The following is a 24,698-nucleotide window of genomic DNA, read 5'->3' as shown; positions in this document are numbered from 1 at the left end:
AGCTAAAAGATTTAGAATGTTAGTGTATGATGACTAGAACCTTTTGTTGCATAGTGGACTCAAGAGAACCTAGATGATAAACCTCATGTTATTCTAAGGAGTAGGGGGCAATGCTACTTAGGAAAATCTCTTGATAGACCACTAAATCACATTGCTAATGACTTCTCAACCAGGCACATTACAAGCAATGATATATTCACAACCTAAGAGAAGTGGTAACCAAGAATCTACATGCCAAAGAACTAGTGGACAATGTAAATTAAGCACTCATATGAAAACGTTTGGAGGAGAGTTAGATTATGAGAAATGCATTGAGTTACTCATGATCAATTATTCCAATAGACATAGTGGATAATCATAGTGATTGAATGATGATGATGGTCATCCCACCAAGCCTCAGAAATAAGCACCCCTTGCATTGTGCGAACAATGGCAACTATCTCATTCATGATAGCAAAGAAAAGTGCAGTGTATAAGGTAGTGCTAGCGCTCACATAAACTACTAGGTGAGAGCATCAAAGCTCTACGACAATGGTTAACGATGGTTGAAGAATAAAATTGACCATTGGGTCAACCATATATATGTGCATTTTTCTCTTGCTTTTTCATAAACAATATAATATTCTTTAAAATGACATATGATTTCTGTGACAATCTTAGGCGCAGCTAATGGCTTGGGAGCATGCTCAAATTCCTAATAGTAACTTGTTTGAGAGCATGCATTGAAGTTGGTTGGATGGGGAGGATGGGAAAAGATAATTCTCTTTGTACAATTGCTGTGTGACAGACTTGATAAATTCATACGTTCAATATTCTCACCAGTTGGCATTCATGACAAGGAGATACAATGGAAATGGTCAAGACATGGACTCCTTGTTAAATAGGGTACTTGCGCGAAACACTCATTTCCCTACATGCATTGCACAAGTAGTGCTATGATAGTGCACAATGGAAAGAGGAAAGTGCACATGAAGAGAAGAAGGAGACAAAGAGAATGCAAGAGAGAGAAGGATTAATGTGACTACAATGGCTAAAGGTACAAGGCTACAATGGTCTGGTCAACCCCAATACGCAGCTCTACGTATCAATGTGGGTGCCAAATGGAAGCAAGGGGATGAGAGAATGAGGAGGACCAGCTAATCACAAAGGATCAATGATGGATAATGGATAATGAAAGTGGGAGGACATGCCGTCTATATATAGGCAAAAAATAGATAAACCCCTAAATATAGTCAAACCACTAAAAATGGATAAGTTTTCCCAAAAAGAAATGCACTAATGTGCCCTCCATCTAAAGTGTCTAAAACACATAAAACAAAAAATAAATACAATGTCAAAGCTCCTAATGTCCTCGTTTGAGGCTCGCAAGCAAGAGATGACCTCACAAGACACACATGACTACTAACAAGTGCAAGGTGCAATTGCAGGCAGTTCTGTTTATGGAAATTCTCACTAAAAATATAGAACCAATGTATTGGAGAAGAGAGAATGTGAATGATTGCAATACGCATCAACCAAGCTATGTTATGGAGTCTAGGGCTAGACTGCCAAAAGGCCGACACCATAAAGTAAGCTTCAAAACCCGAAGAGATGTAATGGCTACCATTGACTTGGAAGACCAAGCAATTGTTGGTGGGAGTGATGGCAATCAACCTTCACTAATCCCAGAAGAACGTAGGAGCTTATGGATTTTACATAGAATGACCTTGCATTACAAAAGCAAAAGTTTTGGGATCGTGAATTAGAAGAGATGCACTAATTCAATTGATAGCAAGTCTCTAAGATTGATTGCACCTTGCTTTTGGTGTGAAAGAAAGCTCAAGGATAAATTGATCCCTAACTAAATTTGGTTTTGTAGCCATGACATGGAGCACACATGGGATGTTGACAAGCAACTACAACGTATTTCCATGTTGCCACTTGTTTGGCCTATTGCTAGAGGGACAAATGCGTCACAAGTTAAAATTGTATCTCTTAAACACGTTGGATTTAATGTCAATGATGGGGATAATCCATCTACCCCTAAAGTTGATGTGCATTTGCAAGTTTCAAGACAAGGTTCTTCAACTGGGAAACACAACAAGTGGAGGCATGGTATCTCTAGGGATGTAGACAAAAAAATTACTTTGGCTAAAGCTATGGAGGTTGTGTTTGTGAAAGAAAAGGTGGTGCCACTTGTAGTTATGGTCTCTTTTTTTGTGATGTGACTAAGCACTTGTATGAGGTGCAACTCAAGTGTAAGCCATCATGCCCCGGTTTTCAAATTACAAAAGAAAAAAAGAGAACAAGTTGTACTTGGCATGCAAACGTGTGTATTTAAGAGTACTAGGATTGGATAAGAATCAACATATATTGATTCAATAACCCACCCTTTCTCTTAGGGATGTCCCATTTATGCTTGGTAGGCCTAGATGTATAAAACCCACTGCCATTGTTGATTAGTCATCAATGTAGGGAGCTAGATGCATTTTGATTTAGGCAAAGATTGTGGCTTGGATATTGTAACTTTTTTCCTAATCACAAAATAATTGTAAATGGTCTTATGCCATTTTGGTATTGTTGGACATTATTGAAGACTTATTAACAAAATGTAATTATCACTTGCTTTATTTATTTCCAATGTTGATTTAAAAATCATTTAATTTGTTTGAGCAACTATTGTGTGCTCATAATTGCATTCTAAATATGGTATAATAACTCGAAGTTTTCCTCTACATTGCGATGGAGCCTCACCATCCTTCATAGGTCTCCTTTATTCCTTCTCTTTTTTAATATATCTTTATTTTGGGATCCCCATTCTTTTTTGGGTCTTATCTCCCATACATAAGAGGCAAAGCATAGACAAATAAAAATAAGTTGTTTTTGGTCCACTATAGAAGTTATAATTTATGTGTCATGCACACCATCATAGTACTAACCTAGTATATTGAATTATAAACCATGAAACTAACACATTCACCTCTCCAAATGCAAAATTAACACTCGTGTAGAGGATAAGTCATTGTCTTTCATGAGCATTTACAAGTACACTATTGTCATCCATGCCAAATAACATTTCCTATTGCACTTATTTTGTGAGATTAAATACAATGTTTGTAGGGTGCAAGAACGAGGTACTAAGCATCATTGCATTCTAGTTATTTTTTATAAGATAGCACCTTTGACCGCTAGAGGTTCTCTCGATGCAATGTGCATAAGCTGTCATTGCAACACGCATGACTCAACATCTGTTATTAATTGTTCAACACGACTATTTAAAAAACTATACTAGAGAGCACAATTACAACATTAAACCTCCATACATACTTCATTTTATCCTCAATTAGTACCATCCTATATTCTAAAAGCTCCAAAATTTTTGAAATTTCACTAAACTCCAAAAGTAGTCTCAAACACTCTAAATGAAAGAGTTGCTTTTAAACCCCCCCCCCCCCCTCACAACCAAATAGGATCAATTTTCTCATGGTGCTCGCTGCCAAGAACTTTCACTCATCCTTGGGTTAATTTACTTGACATGTGTGTCCTACACAATTCCTCACTAATTCACTCACTCCTAGCACTTTAACTATGCACACGATTTAAATTACAAGTTTCATGGGAGTAAGCCGGTGCCTGCAAAATATATCATGTTGAATGTTCGAGCTCGAACCTTAATTTAATATTCTCATATAGTCCTAAAGTGCCTAGCACCTTCTAGCTATTTTTAGTTTTTTCAATTTTGAAGTGTTTTTTTACCTTTGAGCTTTGGCCACATCAATCTTGAACTTGGATAGCCACATCCGTCTTGAAGTCCAAGTTCCTATTATTTTACTCCATAAATTTTTGGACTATATGTCCCCTACTTTTGTTGTTTTTAACTCTCAAATAGCCACTGACCTTGAATAGGGTTAACATTTGTTTTTTGACTCTTGGCAACAACCGCCCTTGAATAAGATTAACATCCCCATAGTCAATAATTTCAAGTTGTGATTAGCAAGATATTCAATGTGGAATGCATTACAAGCATACTAGACTACTAGTGTCACCTATTTTGAGATGCAAAATACAAGACCACAATCTCAATCTAGTTTGTTGTGTTCATTCAAACCCTAAATTTCATGGGTCTATTCAAGGGGTTTGAGCCACAAGTGCAAGGAGTAATATCACATGTTGCATGAAGCTCTACTCTCACTATTGGGAATAACTAGAACTACCCATTTATCATTCAATCCAACTTCCTTCTTAGCCCTTCTATTGTCTCCTTGCCCTCGGCCTGGGTCACATGCAAGATTGTATTCAAGGAGACATACGTATGGGCATAATATCAATGTGACTCCTTTCTTAAATGAGGCATGCCCTTAAGAGGATATTAAGTATGGATACACCATAGTTCCCAAGTGCATGGGAAAATAAACTTTCCCCCTTATCAATATTTTCGACTAGCGATTACCAAGATGTTCAATGTGGGACGCATTAATAGCATACTATACTACTAGTGTCATGTATTGAGATGTGAAATGCAAGACCACAACCTCAATCTACTTTGTTGTGTATTGTTAGAACCCTAATGTTCATGGGTCAAACAATAGTTTGAGACACAGCAAGGAGCAATATCACTTGTAGCCTAAACCCCTACTCTCAATACTGCAAACAACTAGAACTATCTAATCACAAGAACTACCTACACTTCCTTAAGACATAATATCAATGTGACGCCTTCCATTATTTAAGTGAGGCATGCCCTTAAAAGGATATTAATTGTGAATACACCATAATTCCCAAGTGCCTGGCAAGTTAGACACTATTACGAGTATGCATTCGACTAACCCTACCATAAGTGTTCTCCTCAAGTGAAGCATGCCCTTAAAAGGATCAACTACAAAACAAAGACTTCGAATTATTACCAAGAGCACAAAGGCTACCGCTGTAATCAATGACACCATCTGAACATGTTGAATTGACACAATAATATGAGTCCTCTCAAAATATGAGAAGCAACCAACAAGGCAGAAGTTTAAAATCAAGTTCATCACAGACCCACCGGTAGAAATGGATGTCAAGAAAAGGCAATCTTCTACAATCTACCACAGCATGCTTCCAATGCATAATCAACAACTAAGTATCCACTGACCAAAATAAACATCTGGAGCAGATACATAACATGCATACATAGGACACTGCATGTATCAGAACCAGGTCTAGTGAAATCCCTGAGAATTTTGGTACTAGCGTTTTGCACTGAGTAGTTTCCAAAAAGAGTATGCTACAAAGCTTTATCGTCAACAAAGGTTTAGCACAAACATCTTCACAAGGGATCAGGAAAAAAGAACACCAGAACAGGCTTATATAAAGACTAGTGCTGCTATGATTTGATAACCAGATAGTAAGAAAACATGAGCCCATGTGCATGAGCACAAGCATGGACAATCTGCAGTGCACATGGATACAATAGCCATGTAAATTTGAGGACACATAGGAAGATGTGCATTCTTATGTAAACCATGCACGTTCATTGTTAAAAACCTTAGGTAGCATAACTTGAGATGCAATGCCTGTTAAAACCTGTGCTGTGGAATATTGTCAGAGAAGAAGAAATAAGAAGAGGACGAGAATAAGAGACACACAGAACAGTAGGGCTCCCATACTTGCAAGTAACATTGAGAAGTATACAACAGTTCACAGATTCCTGCACAGTTTGGACTGCAGTGTCCAGCTTCACATCACAAAACAGCCGACTGCTTGAATTACTTTGCATGTGAGCCAGATTTGAATTTCATTGACGAAATGTGTGAATCTTCATTTGTTCCAATGACGAGTCAAGAAATTGCAGATCAGTGTCCTGAAGATTGAAACATCCACCTTATAAAGAGATGCAATCTTCACCTTTACTCCAGAGAAATTACTGATGTATAAGCAATATGAGGACGAAACATCCACTCTATAAACATGCAACCCTCAGCTTTACTCTCAAGAAAGTAAAACCCAATGTACTTTCACTTGGTATCCTCCCAATCTTTCAGCTTCTTGCTGCCTTTAGGTTTTGCAATTGGCTTATTCATAGCAGCCATCTTACTATTGTAAGTACCTCGGAGTTTATCAGTCAATGCCCATCTGCAAAACATGGAAAGATAGATGTATCTTAAATTTTTAAAACATTCAATACATGTCATTATATAATCCGGAAATTTGTAGACAAAACTTCAGCTCCTATGAATACAACTGCTACACAAAGCAACATTTTTCCAAGTATAACAGTTCACTTTCCATAGAAACATGGTGCCCTCATGTAAGTCCAAACATTTATTTAGTACGATGATAAGCTAACACCTTGCACAAAAGTCTATCTAAATCGACAGTCTCTGTATACATCAAAAAAGCAAGGAGCAGTAAAGCCAAATGGCAAACAGCTCTAAAAAGGATATTTGAGGACTTGCTTAGCTGTAGAGAGCATCATAGCAACAATGTAGGCTGTGAAAGCTTTGAGTCATAAGGGTGTGCTGCTAAGCAAGGGTGAATTATGCAAAAGCACATGTTCATTGATGGCCAAATTTATTTAGCTCTAGAACATGAAAAAAGCCACATTAAAAGTTCTTATCACCCCCCAAAAACCCAACTCTCTACACACCAGAAGCCAAGAGGAGCCATTCTTCATACTATCTGAAAATCCCAATCCTTACTCTTCAGTGTGATGATTTGTTCTCTCCCTCCAGCCCACCACAACTGCTTTCTGGCTGTTCATGCCTAGTCCAGCACCTTCTCTTTCCAATTGTGAAGAAGACAAATGTGTCAGAAGTGGTGCAACAATGGTAGTATAGGCAAGTGCTAGAATAAACTGCTGAGCACAAGACAGAACAAAGAGAAAACAGAAGAACACTGCGAAGAAAGAGAACTCAAATATGTGCTCGGGAAATGGAATCCATAAACCAAACACGAGATAGTCACATACAACAATAAGTCACTGGCTGCATGAGCACTAGCACACAATAAATAGGCATAATATATGCCTAAAATAGCAGCTGGTCGGCCAGCTGGCCAACTAGCATAAAATGCCACACAAATAAATCACAATAAAATGCCTAAAACAAGGACAAGTGTGCCCAGCCCTAACTAGCATGCACTAACTCACACATGAGCTGACAATCCTACTAACACCCTCTCTCAAAACATGGGTGAGCTGATACAATATAATGATACAACGATAATGACTCATCACAGTCCATACAACATAGAACCACCAGAATAGAACCATGGATACCCCAGCAGTGCATAGGACTAGGAGCCAAGACCGCTCTGCCAAATAACCAACTCATCATAAACCTGGATGTCAATCCCAACTCCAGGGTTTGAACCTGCCAAACTTCGGTCAATGTGTCAAGGACAACCCTCTCTGGAACCTATGCAACTGTATACTTGTATAGATGAGGCTCAGCTACTCCATCTCACCACCCTCACACTCCCTCTCTGGCACGAGAGAGTCATGAGGGATGACCACATTACCTAGACTAGAAAGCACCAAAGGAAGGAGTAGTCAAGCCCTTCCCTTGATCTGAAGAAGTAGATCCCTTTTGCACCTTAGACCTTTCCTTGGCTGAAGGATCGGAGTCAAAGTCTAAGGAACAGGACAATTGACTAGCATAAAATGCCACAAATTCCACATAAATAAATCACAATAAAATGCCTAAAATAAGGACAAGTGTGCCCAATCCTAACTAGCAAGCACTAACTCACACATGAGCTGCCAATAACAAAATGATGTCTCCATGAAGCTCCCTCTTTTATTCAATAGGTAACATATAATGTGTTTCTCCTAATGAAAACACTAAGTTGGAACACCCTTAAAAGAGGGACGAGATGAACTTCGCCCTGAGATTCTTGATGAACCATTCTAGAGTAGAACCTTCTATGCAAGTGATCCAAACACTGCTAGTTTCACCAAGTTCCAATACTCAAGGGGATATGAAATAGTTTGTCTTACAAGCATGTCTTCCACATGTTGGTAAACTATGTCAAATCAATGCAATTATTGCCAAGAAACTAAGCAACAAAAGAAAATAGGAAGAGTGGGTCTAGTTAAAATTTAGACACATCAATGCACAACTGCACATTGACATGCACTCACTAGGGTGTCATTAAGTCATTGTAATCCACTAGAGAGCGAGCATTTGTTTGTAGTTTGTTTTTTACAAGGGCCTACAAACAACAACTTATACACACCACATCCTCAATCCTTGGTAAGGGCTAGGATCCACTTATATATAGAGAGAGAGTGTGTGTGTGCTTGCACACACGCACGCGTTATCAAGGCTACTTAACACCTTGTTCACAAGCAAAACCAGTGAGCACTTGGGACAATGGTCACGGTTGCAGCAGCCTTAATCAGCCACTATCCTCATAGGGTTAACAAAGAAGTCACCAACAGCAAGTCAATAGGCTAATGTCAAAATCATTATGTGCAACACCATGCCAGAATTATGGTACAAGTCATGAGCACCATGTGGGACTCAAAAGATAAACACATATAGGAGGAAAGAAATCACCAATGTATGATAGTCGAGACACACAAGCAAGCTGCCTTCACCATAGTTGAGGGAAACTTTGGAACCGGAATGGAAACAAGGACGAGAACGGGAACGGGAACGGGAACGGGAATTTTCAAGAAGGGCAAAACGGAAACGGGAACGCAGCATCATCTAGGGAAGACAAGGATTACATGATATCCTAGTTAATAAGATTTAAAGTCTTTCATTAAAAACTTAAATTTATCAATATGCAAGAACTTATAGTTGTAAAGTTGGAAGATGTTAATGAAGCTGTAAGCTGGAATGCATTATAAGGTGGAGAGAGAGAGAGAATCACTTGTAATTAATGGACTATAATTGGAACCAAATTGTGGGCACAATCCTCATTTCAATTGTTCTTTTTAATGTTCACAGGTGGAAGAATCAAGATTTTTCTTTAATGAAAGGTCATGATTGAAAGGGCTGGTGCAGATCCCTTTTTACTTGTAACAAGTTGTATTGAAATGGCTCATCTAACTACGCTTGATCAACACTCAAAACAGCACATTTGTGACTCAAAATTTATTATGTTTTCTTAAAAGGTTCCAAACCTTCACTTTTTTACTATAAACATTGCATCCTATTCCATGCAAACATTTTATGTCCCGAAATGTTTCAGGTTTGGCTTGAAACGCCATGTGACGCCATTTCATGATTCCGAAACATTTCGGTCTAGGAAACGTTTTTCAGGAGATTTTGACCCTGTTTCGACGTTTCACCCATTTCTAAATGCCATTTCACATAACTACGGCCTTCATACAATTAAGGCAGGAACACAAGTAGCCTCTCTATAAAATAGGTAGTTCCACTGAGACATGATGACTCACAATAGATAGACAGCCACACCAGCCTGTAGCTTGTGCCAAAACAACTACCACAGCATTGTTTCTATCACAAGATTGTTCATCTTCTAGTGCTGCAATTGCCAAGCAATATGTTGGCTATCACAAAGACAAGAAAAACATCATGGAGAAAGGATGATAAGCACTAAGCATAACAATTGCTCTAGGCTTTCTAAAGACTTTTAGGCATTGGTCTCCAAAGACTTTCATCTCAAAAAGACTTTTCACGTTTTTCCATCTTGGAGCTGCTCTCACCACCGTATTCTTCTTCATCGGCTACATGACCCAAGTAAAGCCTTTGGACACACAAGCAATGACTAGCATAACTTACACCTTAAGCAGAGGGAAGGATAAGAAACCCACGAGATTGCCAAAGAGGTTATCAACAAAACACAAGCAAGACAATGGATCAATGCCTATGGCACCATGTGCCACACCAAATAAGAACCACTGTAACAAGTAATGAGCACAATGAAGACAGCAACAATCTACTACATTGCATAGGTTGCAACATTACACATCAAGGAAGAAATGACCAACATCAAGACCCACAAGCAAGCTTCCTTCACAAAACAGTGTGTGAAAACACAAGTAATTGAACCAAACAAATAGTTGTAGTAAGACATGACAACCCACAACAAATAAAAAAGTATGCCACCTGTAAATTGCACCAAAACTACCACAACAAAACATGTATCTACCACGTAGCTCATCTTTTGGTGATACAATTCCCGAGCAATTTGTTGACTAGCAAAGAACACAAGAGACAAAAGGGCACAGAGAAAGTAAGATAAACATGGCAATTAATCTGGTCTTTTGAAAAACTTTTAAGCATTGGTCTCAAAAAGCCTTTTCAATATTGGTCTTCTAATGCCACAAGGCATCATGTTGAACATCAGGCTTTTGTCTTGTGGCTCCTCACAACCATTACTGCATTAATCTTCATCAGCTTTATGACTCAAGTGAAGCCTTTGCAATACACTAGCTAGGCTTCCCTTGTCAATGATAATTCATATCTATACTTAATCATTTGTGGCTGCATAGCCATAAGACTCTAAGAATGGTATGGGTCCCATAGTTGCCAAGGGTTTCTGAAACAAGAGATATGAAATGGGCTTCATAGATTTCATGAAGTTTCCTAAAATATTAGAAACAAGTTTCATTTGAGATGGAAGAAAACTATCATGAGACACTATATTCATACAGTAGACTCATGTAATGTAATTTATCATAATTCATGATCCTATACAATGCAAATGGAGATTCAACATAGCATCGACATGCACACACATCATGGTGCATTATCCATGACAATATTAGCTTTAATTATAGAAGAAGCCATCAAAATATCCATTTGAGATGGAAGAAAACTATCATGAGACACTATACGCATACAATAGACTTGTGCAATGTAAGTTATCATAATTCATGATCCTATACAATGCAAATGGAGATTCAACATAGCATCAACATGCACACATTATGGTCCACTATCCATGACAATGTTAGCTTTAATTATAGAAGAAGCCATCAAAATATCCATGCATCATAGACAACAACTCAAGAAAATTTCTTGCAATCAATATCAATGTCCATGTCAATGTGTCAAATGAGTCCATGACAAAATGTTGATTACAAAAGTTCAACCACTTTTTTTAGGGTAGGACTTTTTTGGAAATTTAAATAGGTGTTCCATAGGTTTCTAAAATACCTAGGTATGAGACAAGTTCCTAGGTTTCTTGGCAATTATGGTCATGGCAATGTCACCTTTTGAGGCTAGTCGCCTTTAGGGCCATCGGAAGGAGAGCACTAAAATGTTGTTTTGCTTTTCATCAAGGTAAGGACTACCAAAGACTTGACAAGTTAATGTTGGCTGCCTTGCCTCTTGAAATTCTTTGAAATGCCCAAATTTCAACTACTGAATTCCAAGTGACAAGTAGTTGGTCCTCATTCTAAGCATTCTTCCCAAGGTGGCTGATAAACCCTAATCTCTCCTATAAATTAGGGTTTACAGCAATGAATCTTTGAATACTTCACCTCCAATGGCTAAAATGGAATAGATTTGCTAAGAGAACTTGAGAGATGGAAAGAGGGTAAGAGAGAACACTGAGAAAAGAGAAAAGAATCAAACTTATATCGCCAAAAAGTGGCTGAATTTTCAGCCAGCAGTCCCGCAATGCAGCCAAAATGTAGTCACCTACTGCCTAGAGGCCTCACTGCTGTCACCTCTACCTAAAATGCTGTTGCAGGTCTATTCTATGCCTCTACAAACTCACAATTGCTGCAACAGCTACCCAATCTACTCAGACACACTCTCTAAGAACTGGTGATGACTACTACACCCTCCCCTCTTGCTGGTTGACCTCCACAATGCTCTCTCTCTCCTCTTCTAGCCTCTTCTCACTTGCATGGGCAAGTTTTGCCAAGTGGCCACATTCTAATTGCTTTTTTCATCCATTGTCAATCACATTAAATTAATTTTTAAATTTTTTATTTTAATCAATATTTCTTGCTTAGAAAATTAATTGTACTAGCCAACAATTGAATTGGTTAAGCTAATTTATCATCCAAGAAATCTTGAGAATTTATTAGCCCTTGGACTAGCATCAATTAATCAATTAATGTCTAGTTCCTAATGTCACCACTCACATCAATGTCTAATAAAATACTTTAGGCCAAAATCTTACTAACATCCTCTCTCAGATCATGGGTGATCTGATACAATACAATGATACGATGATAATGGCTTATCACAATCCATACAACATAAAAACATGGATACCCAAACAATGGGTGATCAAGCCACCACCAAGGTGCCTCATATAGAGCCTGATATCGATGTTAATCGCACCAACTCCTAAAAATAGAGAACTATAGCATGTCTTTGTGTCCATTATTAATGTCTCACAATAGCATACAAGACCATCCTGTCAGAAATGTCTCTAAACATATGTGATTATGGATTCCCCGCCTCTGGCTAGACTACCAAACTATCCCCTCATGTGAGCACAAGACTAGGAGCCAAGCCCGCTCTCTGTCAAATACCAGCCCATCATGAACTTGGATGGCAATCCTAGCTCCAGGGTTTGAACCTGCCAGACTTTAGTTAATGCGTCAGGGACGTCCTCTCTAGAACTTGTGCACTTGTATACCTATATAGATGAGTCTCATTGACCCCATCTTACTACCCTCACACTCCCTCTCTGGCACTCAAGAGTCACAAGGGATGACTACATCACGTTGACTAGAAAGCAATAGAGGATGGGGCACTCAAGCCCTTCCCACAGTCCGAAGAAGTGGATCCCTTCTATGCCTTGGACTTCTACTTGGTCGGAGAATTGGGGTCGGAGTCTGAGAAAAAGGATGATCGTCAAAGGAGTCTCCATCCCTCTTCTTCTTCTCCTCCTCCTTCCATGAGGCTACTAACTCCTTACAATCCTTCCGCAAGTATCCCTTCTTACCACATTGATAATACTGGGCCTTCAATCTTTTCTTCTTGTTGCCCCTCTCTCAAGTTGTAAAGGTCTCACTAAAACCTCTATAATGAGATAAAAGCCTCCCTTGTAAACGCAAAGATGCCTCGTGCTTAAGCAGTATCAAGGACATATATGTGAAGCTCACAAGTGTAGATGATGTCTGTATCCGCAAGGCATTCGCCACTCCAAACTCTGAGGGGAGCTTTTAGAATATTGTTCCCACGAGATGTGCATTTAGAAGAGCACACTACATGCGTCAAAGCTAGTCCTGTACCCATGTAACCCAGAGAAAAAATGATTGAATAGTGTCCTTAGACTCAAACTTCATCTATTGAAGCTAGCCATAAAGGATCACTATACGCATGGCGGAAGGTGCCTCTAAAGCTTTGACCATACTTCAAGAGATGTCTTGTAGGAGGTAACCACAAATAGAACTTTAGAAATACATCAAAGAACAACAAAATAGGCACGCGCCTCATTCAAATCCCATGTAAGCTCAGCTTCTTCATGGTTGTCCTCATCAAAATCTTCAAGAAGGGGAAAAGGACACTGAGAACATGAAATAGCTCCACAAATGATATACCAAGTCCGCTTCTGATGAACAAGGATTTCATCACATCACTCCATGTAAGATAGTCATGTCCATGTAACTTATCACCTATAGAAGTGTACGAAGGAGCCATATGAAGAGAATAAGAAGAGAAGATAAAAGGTAGACAAAGAGAGAAGTCAACCAACCAAATAGCAAAGACTGCACAAAAATAGAGTTCACATGTAGTATTCACAAGCTGATCACAAAAACACAATGCTGCCAATATCAACATCTGCAAGAAAACATTCAAAAGATGGCGCTCAGCAGTGGATTAGTGTCAAAGGCTGAAAATGCAAAAAATATGGGTAAAAGACATTAAGTGACAACAATAAAGGAGCTGCTAGATGCAACCAAAGGGTCACACAACTAAAAACACAGATCCAAGGAGAGCTGACCTCAACTGATGCTGCATTACATGCAGCAAACACAAAAGGGCAGGCAACAAACAAGTCATCTCCTAATCAGCAAAGAAGGTGAAGGCCTGAAATCAGTAGAAAAACCAACAGCACGAAACTAGATCCTACAATCTGATACCATGTCAAAAGTGATGCAACAATGGAAGCATAGATAAGTTCTGAAATAAACTGCTAAACACAAGACAAAAGAGAAAGAAAACGGAAGAACACTACAAAAGAAGAGAACTCAGAGATGTGCCTGGGAAATGGAATCCGTATACCAAATATGAGACAATCGCGTACTATAGTGAGTCACAGGTTGTGTGGACATTGGCACTAGCTCCTCTCTCCAACAAGAAGTCCACCTAATGAATGATGATGATTGTATATAACTAAGGAGGAGCCCAATAAATAGGTCCAAAATAGGCCATGACCACCAATTGGTCGGCATAAAATGCCAATCTAGCATAAAATGCCTAAAATACTAACAAATGTACCCAGCCCATCAGGCATGCACAGACTCATACATGAGCTGACAATCCTGCTAACACTTGGCCCAACATTGTGAAATAACTAGTTTGCAGATCACGTTTGCACATTTAATTAACAACTTAATCAAATGCTAAGCAAAGTATCAAAACTTCATGTCCCCATGAAACTACGTCTAGACATAAGTTGGGCTGCAATTCGAGGACCAATTGAGAACTGGGCTGAACAACCTGAAATGCTATAAAAAGATGGTGGTAGTTAAAAAGATGATGGTAGCCAAAAATAGGGCACAAGCAAAGCAATGATGTCAATGGCTGATGCATGCAATGACTAGGATATTCTAGAAACAACTTATTGAACAAAAATGGCTGGAAATGGTCCAAACACAAGCAGCATGAGCTGTTCGAGCAGATTAGAGAAAGATACACTGAATGATGATCATAGCCAGATTGAGAGTGACAATTGATGCTTAAATCCTTTGATGAATTAGGGAAAGCACCTATATTTAGGGTCAAAAATTTTAATGAAGATGCCAACTCTCAGAAATTGGTTATATCACATCTACATACAAATGGGCTGAACAATGAGGGTAAATAAATGCTTAGATGCTTAACTGGATATGACTGAATGAACAAATGGATATCTATTTAACATGAAGTCAAAGGCCTGGGCAGCATAAGGAGTATGGTGGCAAGTGGAAAAGGCATATGGAGTGAATTGGAGCATGTTTGTTGCAGCATAGAGGGTCGGACAGCTAATCTAAGAGCCATGAATCTATAACTATCAGAAGTGCATTTAGCCTGCACCAAACCTCCGTAGTTTATGAGTGACTGCAAGACCTACAGTTAAATTACTGCTATTACAGATTTGCTTTAACAGTTCACTGGCAGATAAACTAGAGCACAACCTCAAAATCTTCACTTCAACATTGGATATATATGTATAGTATGGTTTATAACCTTCCACTAAAAATTTAGACAACAAGAGTTAATGGGACAATTCCTCCCCCTTTGTTGGAAAAGACAACCAGCGACCTGATTTCTTTAATACTGTTCTATGCTTTTGATGAAGGTGTAACACGCACACACAAAACATTTTGATGTTCTAGGCAAACAAACAAGAGGAGCATGTAACATACGGATTACTCCAGTCGGTGGTATCCTCAGCTACAAGATGAGTCCATTTAGTTCTACCACTGCGCCCAAAGTGTTTGACCTGCATGACTTTTGGAAGAATGGTTTTGTCCATCTTATCTTCTCCCGTAGGAGATGAGAAGTCCCTTCTGAAGATTTCATCACTTCCAGCAGTCCCTGATCGATCATCAGGCCCAGACTGAAAGAAGGCACCTTTGTGATAGTATTTCTGCATGAATTTCCACTTCTTTTTGGTGACTGCAAGAGGTTTGGGATTCTTCTTCTCCCATTCCCTGCGCTCCTCCTCTGTCATATTTCTAACCTTTTCAATCTCTTCCTTCTCCCTGATCATTGCTTCTCTATCATCCCTATCTCTCTTGATACGTGCAATTTCTCTGGCCTTCCAAGCTTCGTATTCCTCCGCCTCATTGACTTCATCATCTGTGTCAACTTCTCCATTATCACCAGCCAGTTCCATGTTCTTAGCAATTTCCTCCTCTCTCTTTATCTCCTCTACAACAATCTGTCTTGTCTCTAATTTTCTTTCTTCAAGTCTCTTTCTCACCGATTCCTCTAATGCCCTTTCTTCTGCTTCTAACTTCTCTCGCTCTTGGATTGTCTCCCTTTCTTGCTTGGGAACAAAAACAGGTTTAATCATCGCTTTGGCCACAACCTCATCTTCAGAGTCTGTCTCATATTCCGATTCCGACTCCTCCTCCTCTTCCTCCTCCTCCTCTAGTATCTCTTCCAATTCCGGCTCTTGCTGCCTCTGCAGCAGATGTTTTTCTTTAAGCCTTCTCCTCCTCGCTTCAATGGCATCCTCGTCTTCTTCTTCAAGCTCAGCTCCCTCCTGTGCTCTCCTCTCCTCTTCTCTTGTGCTGACAATCTCTGCTTGTCTGATTTCCCGATGGCGAGCAATGGCCCCCTCACGATCTCGCCGGCTTTCAGCCAAACGCCGGAGGCGGGGGTCATCACTAGGACCTAGCACATCAGAGTCGTCCCTTCTAGGAAAAGCTCTCTCAAGCAGCTCTTCCTTGCGCAAAGCCCTAACATCTGCGGCATCGTCGTCGTCAATGTTCTCAGCCCATTCGGGGGCCTTGCCGGGCCAGTAACGTTTGACCATGGTTTGTCCAATTTTCCCTCTGAGTTTCTCTCTGACAGCAATGGCGGCATCGCTGACACCTGCGGCGACGGACATGGCGGCTTCCGACTCTCAAGAGGGGGCCCGGGGCGTCTGGTGAGAGCAACAGCGAAACCCTGCCTGCGCGTCGCGATGGAAGTCCACGAAGCGATCTGCTGCTGAGCTTTTTTGCTCTGCGCAGTAAAGAAAACAGAAACCTGGGAAATAGTAAGTTCCTCGACACCACCAAGTTTTATCACATTCTTCGCATCTTCAAAAAAGAAAATTAAAATAAAACAAGGCTTTTCATCGCTTTTCTTATGAAAATCTTTTTGATACTTTTTTATTGTTCAAATTAAATAAGAATGCACCATATTAAGGCCATTTCCTACCTCTCTTCTAAGGTCCGTTTTCTGAATTTGGGCCGACCTTTTTTTTAAATTGTCTTTTCATGATACCACACGACTAAAACATATTAAAAATATCTTCAAAGATATTAAGATGTAGACCTTCGATTGTAGAAGATTAAAAATGCTAAATAGCAAGTCAGTGTCAAGGTGATGGATTTTGGGAGGGTGAGTGGCAGGCACATGTGAAGGGTGTATTAAGGGGCTACCTTTACTGCTGCTAATGATCTTTTTGAGTAGCTTGTCCAGGTGGCTAGCATGCATGTAGTCATCTCCCTTGGGGAAATATCTCTCGGAGATAATGGAGGAGTGAAGAAGCAAATGGTGGGAGATAAGCATGAGATGATGGATTGTGCATAGGCAATTCAAGATATTATGGATATCGTGGCTATTAAAAAAATCCTATGTGAGGACCACTACCTCATCAAAGATAGGAAGCGTGGCAACTTAGGTGGAAAGAAACAGAAGGTCTTGAATTCACTTGTCACAAATCAAACAAAGATGTGTAGAGTTCTTTGGTTGTAATCTATACGCGTACTTCATGGGAAATTTGCCATTGGAGGAAGCATTCTATAGGTGGTTTGGTAGATAATATTGTTGGTTTTAAAGGCAATCTCATATATGTGGTGCCTTCATTATCTAGCATCTCTCCAAAGAGTGTTTTACAATATGGGTGTCATTCTTGGATTTGTGTGTTTGGTTGGACAAGGGGCTTGCAAGCTTGTAGGATCTATAGGCAAAGTATTGTGTGTGCCGATAATGGCATCCTCCATTGTCATGCTCAAAGGGAAGAAGAAAGATTGTGTCTCATGGGATAGGAGGAGAGGTCCCTAATGTTCTGCAAGTTTTTAACACTAATGGTACTGAAGTGGTGGTGGATGTCTATTTTTTAGCTTCCTTGACTCTTTGTTCTACTATAAGGACGTTGATCATTTTACACACAACTATCCAAAGCAAGTTGCAACTAAGGTGTAGCTAAATGATAAGAATGAGGCTAACCCTTGCAAGTCTATTAAGGATCAACTAGGAATAAAGGAGGAGAAAGGTATGCAAGAGTCCAAGTCTATGGAGAATAAAATAAAGAAACCATTTGCAAAGCCGGTAATTATGCTTTGAGGGCTAGAGTAGCTAATTTTAGTACCATTAACATTTAGGGACATAAACTAATGAGTGGCTACAATGTGGAGAATGTCAACCCCTTTTGAGGCATGATGCAAAAAAATGCATGTAAAGGCAAGGGTAAGCTATCTATCCATCAAGAAATTGGTTTGGCTCCCTCTTGTAGATTGAGACTATTATGTGGTGTTAGGGGGTGGCAGAGGCCATTGCACAAAGAAGCATAAGGTGATGCTCTACAACTTGATAAGGAGAAGAAAATGTGGCATTTTAGCTTGCAACCAAAGATGAATATTGGGATAGTGACGTTGGTCAAGGATTATCTAAGGCCTCAATTGTGGTGGAATGGGAAAAATGGTAGTATGATAGTTGTGTTTGGCTATGAAGCAAGTTGGTGTAGTCTAGAAATATGCCTGAAATGTGTCAATTGTTAGGTGGCCTAAGATTTGGATAAGGGGTATGCTTTACTGATGGTGATTTGAACATGACATTAAGTGACAATGATAGGTCATGCAAGTCTAGTCTCTCCTTATGGATGAGAGGTTGGCATGGGATGACCTGTACTACAATGTGATATTAGGGATGTGGCCTTGGCTTAGAATGAAGAGACTAATAATAGGCATAATGGTGCCACATGGTGATGGGCAAGGCTTGATAGAATGTATGCTACTCATGACTATTGGTGGCTTAGTTTGGGTACAATTTTCATCTTCTTATTGCACTTGTGAGCTCAAATCATATGCCTATTGCATGTACTTTTTGGGTGGTCTATATGGGAAGGTCTAGCCACATGGTGATGGGCAAGGCTTGATAGAATGTGTGCTACTCATGACTATTGGTGGCTTAGTATGTACAAATTTCATCTTCTTATTGCACTTGTGAGCTCAAATCATATCCCTATTGCATGTACTTTTTGGGTGGTCTATTTGGGAAGGTCTACAAATGGGCCACCTCCCCTTTTGCTTCAAACCATCCTTCTTCAAGGATTGACACTTCATGAAGCAACTTAAAGCTTATGTGGTCTAGAGGCAAACACATCCTACTACTCTATTGCCCCACATTAATTGGTGAGCTACATTTATACAATAATAGACTTCACAAAGGCCATGGAAAACATTAGGCACAGCTCCAAAGTTGGCTGAGGGTTTATGCATCACATGCAGAGATGTTGTGCTTCTGTCTCTTAAGCTTTAGCCTCATGGTGCTCATCTCCATAAGCTGATTCAAGGAATGAAATATTTCCTTAAATCTTAAAAATAGAGGATAATTTAAGCTAAAAAGGTCCAAATGAGAGCTGTGTGGAGGTGAAGGGGGATGTGCCCTCAACATTGTGCTTTAATGCATTTGAATAAAAAGCTTGTAAGAGAATATATCCCAATGATTGAAGATGCTCAACAAAACTTGTAAAGGTGATAAAGATATCCCAAATGCATTTAGACCATGACTTGCCTCGATTGTGGGTTTGGAATTGGACAAGGTGGAAGAGTTTGATGCCAAATTGCAAGAGTTCTTCACCCTATGAAGCTCTATGTTGATGGAATGGCCCATGTTGCGTAAAGGCCCTTCACAAAGGGTAGTTTGCTATTGAGAGAATAAAACCTAGGAAGTCCCCAAGAGTGGATGGAATCTTGATGGAGGTCATTGAAGCATTGTGGGAGGGGGGTGCAAAACATGTTGTACACTTTCTCAACCAATTTTGGCTAGTAGGGAAGCTACTTGAGATTGTTAATATGGGTCTAATCAAGCCAATCTCAAAGTCCCTTCATAGAATTAAATTTTCTCAATGGAGCCTAATAAGCATGCTCAACATCTCATACAACATTTTGGCCAATGTTTTAGCCTCAAGGATTAAGGTCATCTCACCTATGCTAGTGCACCCAAGAATATGGGTTTTTGGATGAGAGACATCGTAAACTTCATGTTGTCCTTAGGTTTTACCCTCACTTAGAAGGCCATTTTTGGGTTAACCATCAATATTGACCTAGACAAGGCCAAATATAGAGTGAGCTAGGATTTTTTATTTGCTTCCTTAAGGTCTCTAGGCTTGCCAAAAGTGATCACCGCCTAATTTTCTAATGTCTTTGCTTGTGTTTATGGGAATGAGATAATGTTGAAACCTAATTGAAACGATCAATTAGGTAGGGTTGTCCTATTGTCACCTACACTATGCAAGTGTCATAAAATTACTATTAAGAAGAATTGACACAAAAATCCAAGAGGGGGTCATTAGGGGCACACCCCTACTTGACGATGGGTCCTTTTGTAGCTCAACTTTTTGCAGATAACAATTCAAGTATTATGAAATCTAACAAATAAGTGGTTGACTACTTACTACAGACTTATGATAGGTTTGCCGATCAAATAGTCTTGCTAAAACTAAGATGGTGTTTTTTGGGGCAAACGGATCTTAAGAATTGGGTAAGTCAATTTGAATTCAAAATCATTAAGAAGGGGGAATACTCTACTACCTTGACTATTTAGTTAGGAGCACATATATGCCTAAAGTAATGCATTGATTGGTCTAATAGTTGAATAGTGGCCAAAATGACCAAATTGAAGTATATGCCTCTATCCTACGTAAACATATAAACTAGGATGTAAGGAAATTAGCAGTGTTAAATAGTATTCTATTGCCCTCAATCACCTTCATGGAAATGATATCTAGGTGCCTGAGAATGATTCATGTGGACACTAACTTCAACAACAATTCATTCCCATTTATATCTAGGTGCTTGAGAATGAGATATCTAGGTGCATAGCAAAAAGTCCCCTTTATAGTTAATAATTGAGAATATGCACAAATATCTCATTCTCAGGCACCTAGCTTTGAAGCACATATAAGCATAAAAATCAACAAGAACGACATTAACAACCTCCATCACCATCAAATTTAATCTTCATCTTCTCAAACTAAAGTCACTCCATTATGTCTACCCACTACCACTCTCTACAGTTGTTCACCTAATCCTACCCATGATAGCACTCCCACCCTTGAAACATACTATGGCACTCAAAATTGATAGCCATAATCTATTTCATGAGAACAATTCTTGTGAAAAGAAGAAAAATTTGGTAAAGACTCAATATTGGAAGAAGACCTTTCCTTGGTCTAAGAACTCCTCTACGATGGTACGGAGTGGTGCCCCTATTGGAGCTATACATTTTGTGGGCGTTAGGCTCTTTGTTAGGCTTTGTATCATGTGCCTTTATAGGCATTAGGCTATGAGCAATTGGGCAACCCATTTAGGGATAGCTCATTTTTCTCCATTCTATTTCTAGTGTCTATATACACTCCACTCCTCCTCCACTCTAGTTTAATCTAATCAAATCCATTTGGAGAGAGGGAGACCAAAGGCATTGCTAGTCACTACATTTGCCATTCACTTGTGTGGTTTGTACATATCATGTTATGGATTCCATTTCATGTTCATGGATCAACTGAGTTCCCACTACTCATTCTTCTGAGTGTTCAATAATTGTGATTCTTTCACTTCTATTGCTCATTTCTAGCATGGTATCAAACTACCAATGCTATTGGTTTTGGTGCTTTGTGAAGCTATTATTGCCATTTTGAGGCCTCAATGTGTTGCATTTGACTCCTCTCGAGCCTATTGTTGCAAATTGGGTAACATGTTTCTCAGTGAGTTGACATATCTACTACTCCTTGCTCTATTGGCAACTAGTCCTATTGTTGCAAGGCTAAACTATCTACCATTATGTTGTTTCACCTCTGAAGGATCTTATTGTTTACTGACTAACTACTTCAAACTAGTAAACTTTGTGTTTTTATTGATCTAATTACATTCAATCTTGCTTTTTTAGCTATAGAGAGGATCTATTTGTTGGCCATTGTGATTCTTTAATATCTACTGTTTGGTCTGGTTGACCAGCATGAGTACCCCAAGTATCTCCTACTCTTTATTCTTCATCATTGTCTTGTTATCATCAATTTTTTAAATGACTTTCTATTCGAGTGGCTTGATATTTCCTCATCATATCCTAACCATGATCTTTTAAGGCTTTCTTTTTTAGCTTGGAGGATGCTTCAATTTTATAATTGTAAGTTCTTCATCTTCTACTTAGATCATGCTTCAAGATTTGTGGACTTACTCTACATCTCCAGTGCTCCTAAAGTCTTCTTGAGAGGATGGTGATTGCCTGCATGCTACATCAACTTCTCTTGGTGGCTACTTTTCGATGGCTTTGGTGGACCCATCTCTATTTTTCCATATAGATAATGTCATGCCTTTTTCAAGGTGATCATGCTACCCAATTGACAATGGTGACTAATGTAAAGAGGGTCCTTATGTTCTTTGGTGGCATCGTGGTTCTTTTTGGGTGATGGACAGATGGTTGCTACATTGATTCTTGACCCTTTGACCTATAACTTGAATGGTGGCTCCATATTAGAATGTGCTAGAAGATAGGCATAGGAACCCACCGTAAGCAATGGTGTATGAGGGCAGATGGGTGTGAATAGCCTGAAGGACAAGGGAAACCCTAACGCTAGCTAGGTAGAGGCTATATAAATAGCCTATGGGTCACTATCAATGTGTGAGAGAGTGTATCTAGGTTGTACTTGTAAGCAACGTAGTAAACAAGATTTTGTTCTTGTACTTTGAGCTCTCTTCTCCCTCTTGTGCAAACATTCCAATGCTTGCCTCTTTGATATTTTCACATGGTATTAGAGCCATCTCTGATCTACTCAGCTTCCCACAACTCTATCTCAGTTAAGTGCACAATAAGAACTCCATTTTTCATCCTATCTTCTTCACCTTCATAGCCTGTTCTGGAACCCTTGACCTTGGTGGACTTGTTGCATGCATAGGAGGGAATTTCAGCTCCTGCTATCTTTTGGAAACCTCTCTCCACCTCAGGGCATAGCTGTGTGGCAAGTCAGAGCTCAACATTGGGCAGCCAGGAGCACGGCATAGCGGGTTTTCTTAGAACGGCACAATGATGGCAACGAACATGGGTTTTTGATAGCCTCCCAAGTGGGCTATCTGCACCCAAGAGGGTTTCTTGAAAATCTTATTCTGCAACTCCCACAAAGTCAGACCCTAGCTATGGGTTTCATGGCAGCCATAGCCACAAGCTTGAAAGCTTGACCTTCTTGGTTTTTTTCATCTTCTATTGTCACTAATAGTGATTTCAGTCACACTGATTTATCTCTTCCAAAGTCAATTACTAATCTGGGAACTCCATTTCAGAGGTTCTTTCACTTGGTAGGGCCTCACCAAGCTCATCAAGATTGGCATCTACCATCTCTAGTAGCATAAACTAGAGATGCATGCTTGTAAGCACTAAAGCACATTGCTCAATCATTTTGCTGCTGGTATTTACTCAATTTGAGTTTTTCATCAGAAAATTAAAACCATTAAGTGCTCTACTTCATTTTGTAAGTCTATGTGTACAACTATAAACACATAGACCATCCTATCCTAAACTTGTATTGCTTGATGCATATCATGTGCGGTTTCTTTCAAATATATTGGTCAATGAAATCAGAGAGATGAGTCTCATTGTACTCTCCTCGGAGTCATTAGCAACAAGCATTGAAATCATAGACTGTCCTTGTCCAACACAAGGTTCATCTACTAAACCATACCATAAGGAGGAGCCAGAAGTCCAGTCTAGGTTCACATCATTGAAGCCTAAAAAGACCATTAAACCTCGAAAGAAGATTGCACATAAGAAAGGACCACCAAAGTCATATTTTGAAGTACTACATATGTATGATTTTCAGCCTTTCTCTTCATTGCAATTTTGAATATCAATTGTTTGTAAGGGTGTCCTTAATTTGCTTCTGCATTCATTGGCAAGTTTGTAAGGGACTAGACACTACCCTTGTCTTAGCAAGTGGTAAGACCTTCCCGATGGCCACAACATATGCTGATGTCCGCCCTCAAATTTGTAAATTTGATGGCAAAGATTTCCACCCATGGCAAGTACTTATCAAGTACAAGATGATGGAGAGAGGGTATTGGCCTCTCATTCAAGGCACTAGAGCTGTAAACTCTGCAAATCTGGTTGATATAGAGGGTGACAACGTGCCCAAGCAATCATCATGTTACATTTAGATGAGTCCTTGATTCATCAAGTTGATCAACCAAAAATACTGCTAAAGAAAAATGGGATGAGCTTGAAAATCTCTATGGAGCCACTGGTAAAAATACTAAAATCTTCCTTAAAATTGAATTCTTTAGCTTGGAATATAAATCAGTTGAAGACTTGGGAAAATTCATTTCTCACATGAAGGGTCTCATGGCACAGCTTGCCTCAGTACAAGCTCCAATCCATGAAGAGGATGCTATTGCTATTCTCCTAAAAGCTGTGAAAAAGGTGTTTCCTACCCTTGTAACCACTCTTACCAACATTCCAAATCCTACCTTGGCAAGTACCATCCAATCCTGTTTGGATGAAGAAAAGAGGAACCACAAAGAAGGCAGCACCAGTATGCATCTTCAACTTCCCGTGATCAAGTTTTGGTACATACAGTTCTCACTAAATGTTCTTTTTGTAAGAAAAAAGGGCATATTGTAAACAAATGTCGGAAGAAGTATCCCGAAAAAATGAAATGTAACAAATGCA

At 39.4% G+C, this 24,698-nt stretch overlaps 1 protein-coding gene across 1 annotated transcript; it reads right to left on the bottom strand.

The window, feature by feature from the left end:
* Positions 1-5,331: 5,331 nt before the first annotated feature.
* Positions 5,332-16,803, bottom strand: LOC148018973 (uncharacterized). Its single transcript, XM_087701480.1, has 2 exons — positions 15,470-16,803; positions 5,332-6,090 (listed from the first exon to the last, which is right to left on the bottom strand). Exons 1-2 carry the CDS (start codon positions 16,660-16,662, stop codon positions 5,973-5,975), a joined length of 1,311 nt encoding a protein of 436 aa, XP_087557606.1. The 5' UTR covers positions 16,663-16,803; the 3' UTR covers positions 5,332-5,972.
* Between the last annotated feature and the right edge of the window lie 7,895 nt (positions 16,804-24,698).

This window comes from Lygodium microphyllum, chromosome 20 (genome assembly GCF_053477565.2).
Source record: "Lygodium microphyllum isolate KBCC chromosome 20, Lygodium_microphyllum_v1.1.10, whole genome shotgun sequence".
In the NCBI taxonomy this organism is placed as follows: domain Eukaryota; kingdom Viridiplantae; phylum Streptophyta; class Polypodiopsida; order Schizaeales; family Lygodiaceae; genus Lygodium; species Lygodium microphyllum.
Note: the sequence above shows the minus strand (reverse complement) of the source record. Positions and strands in the feature narration are given on the sequence as shown.

Bases quoted from the DNA above. Each gene is read 5' to 3' on its own strand.
- LOC148018973 (XM_087701480.1), bottom strand. From the start codon at position 16,662: ATGTCCGTCGCCGCAGGTGTCAGCGATGCCGCCATTGCTGTCAGAGAG. The intron at 6,091-15,469 runs GTATGTTACATG...CATGTTTTGCAG, and splicing joins ACCACCGACTGGAGTAATCC to ATGGGCATTGACTGATAAAC.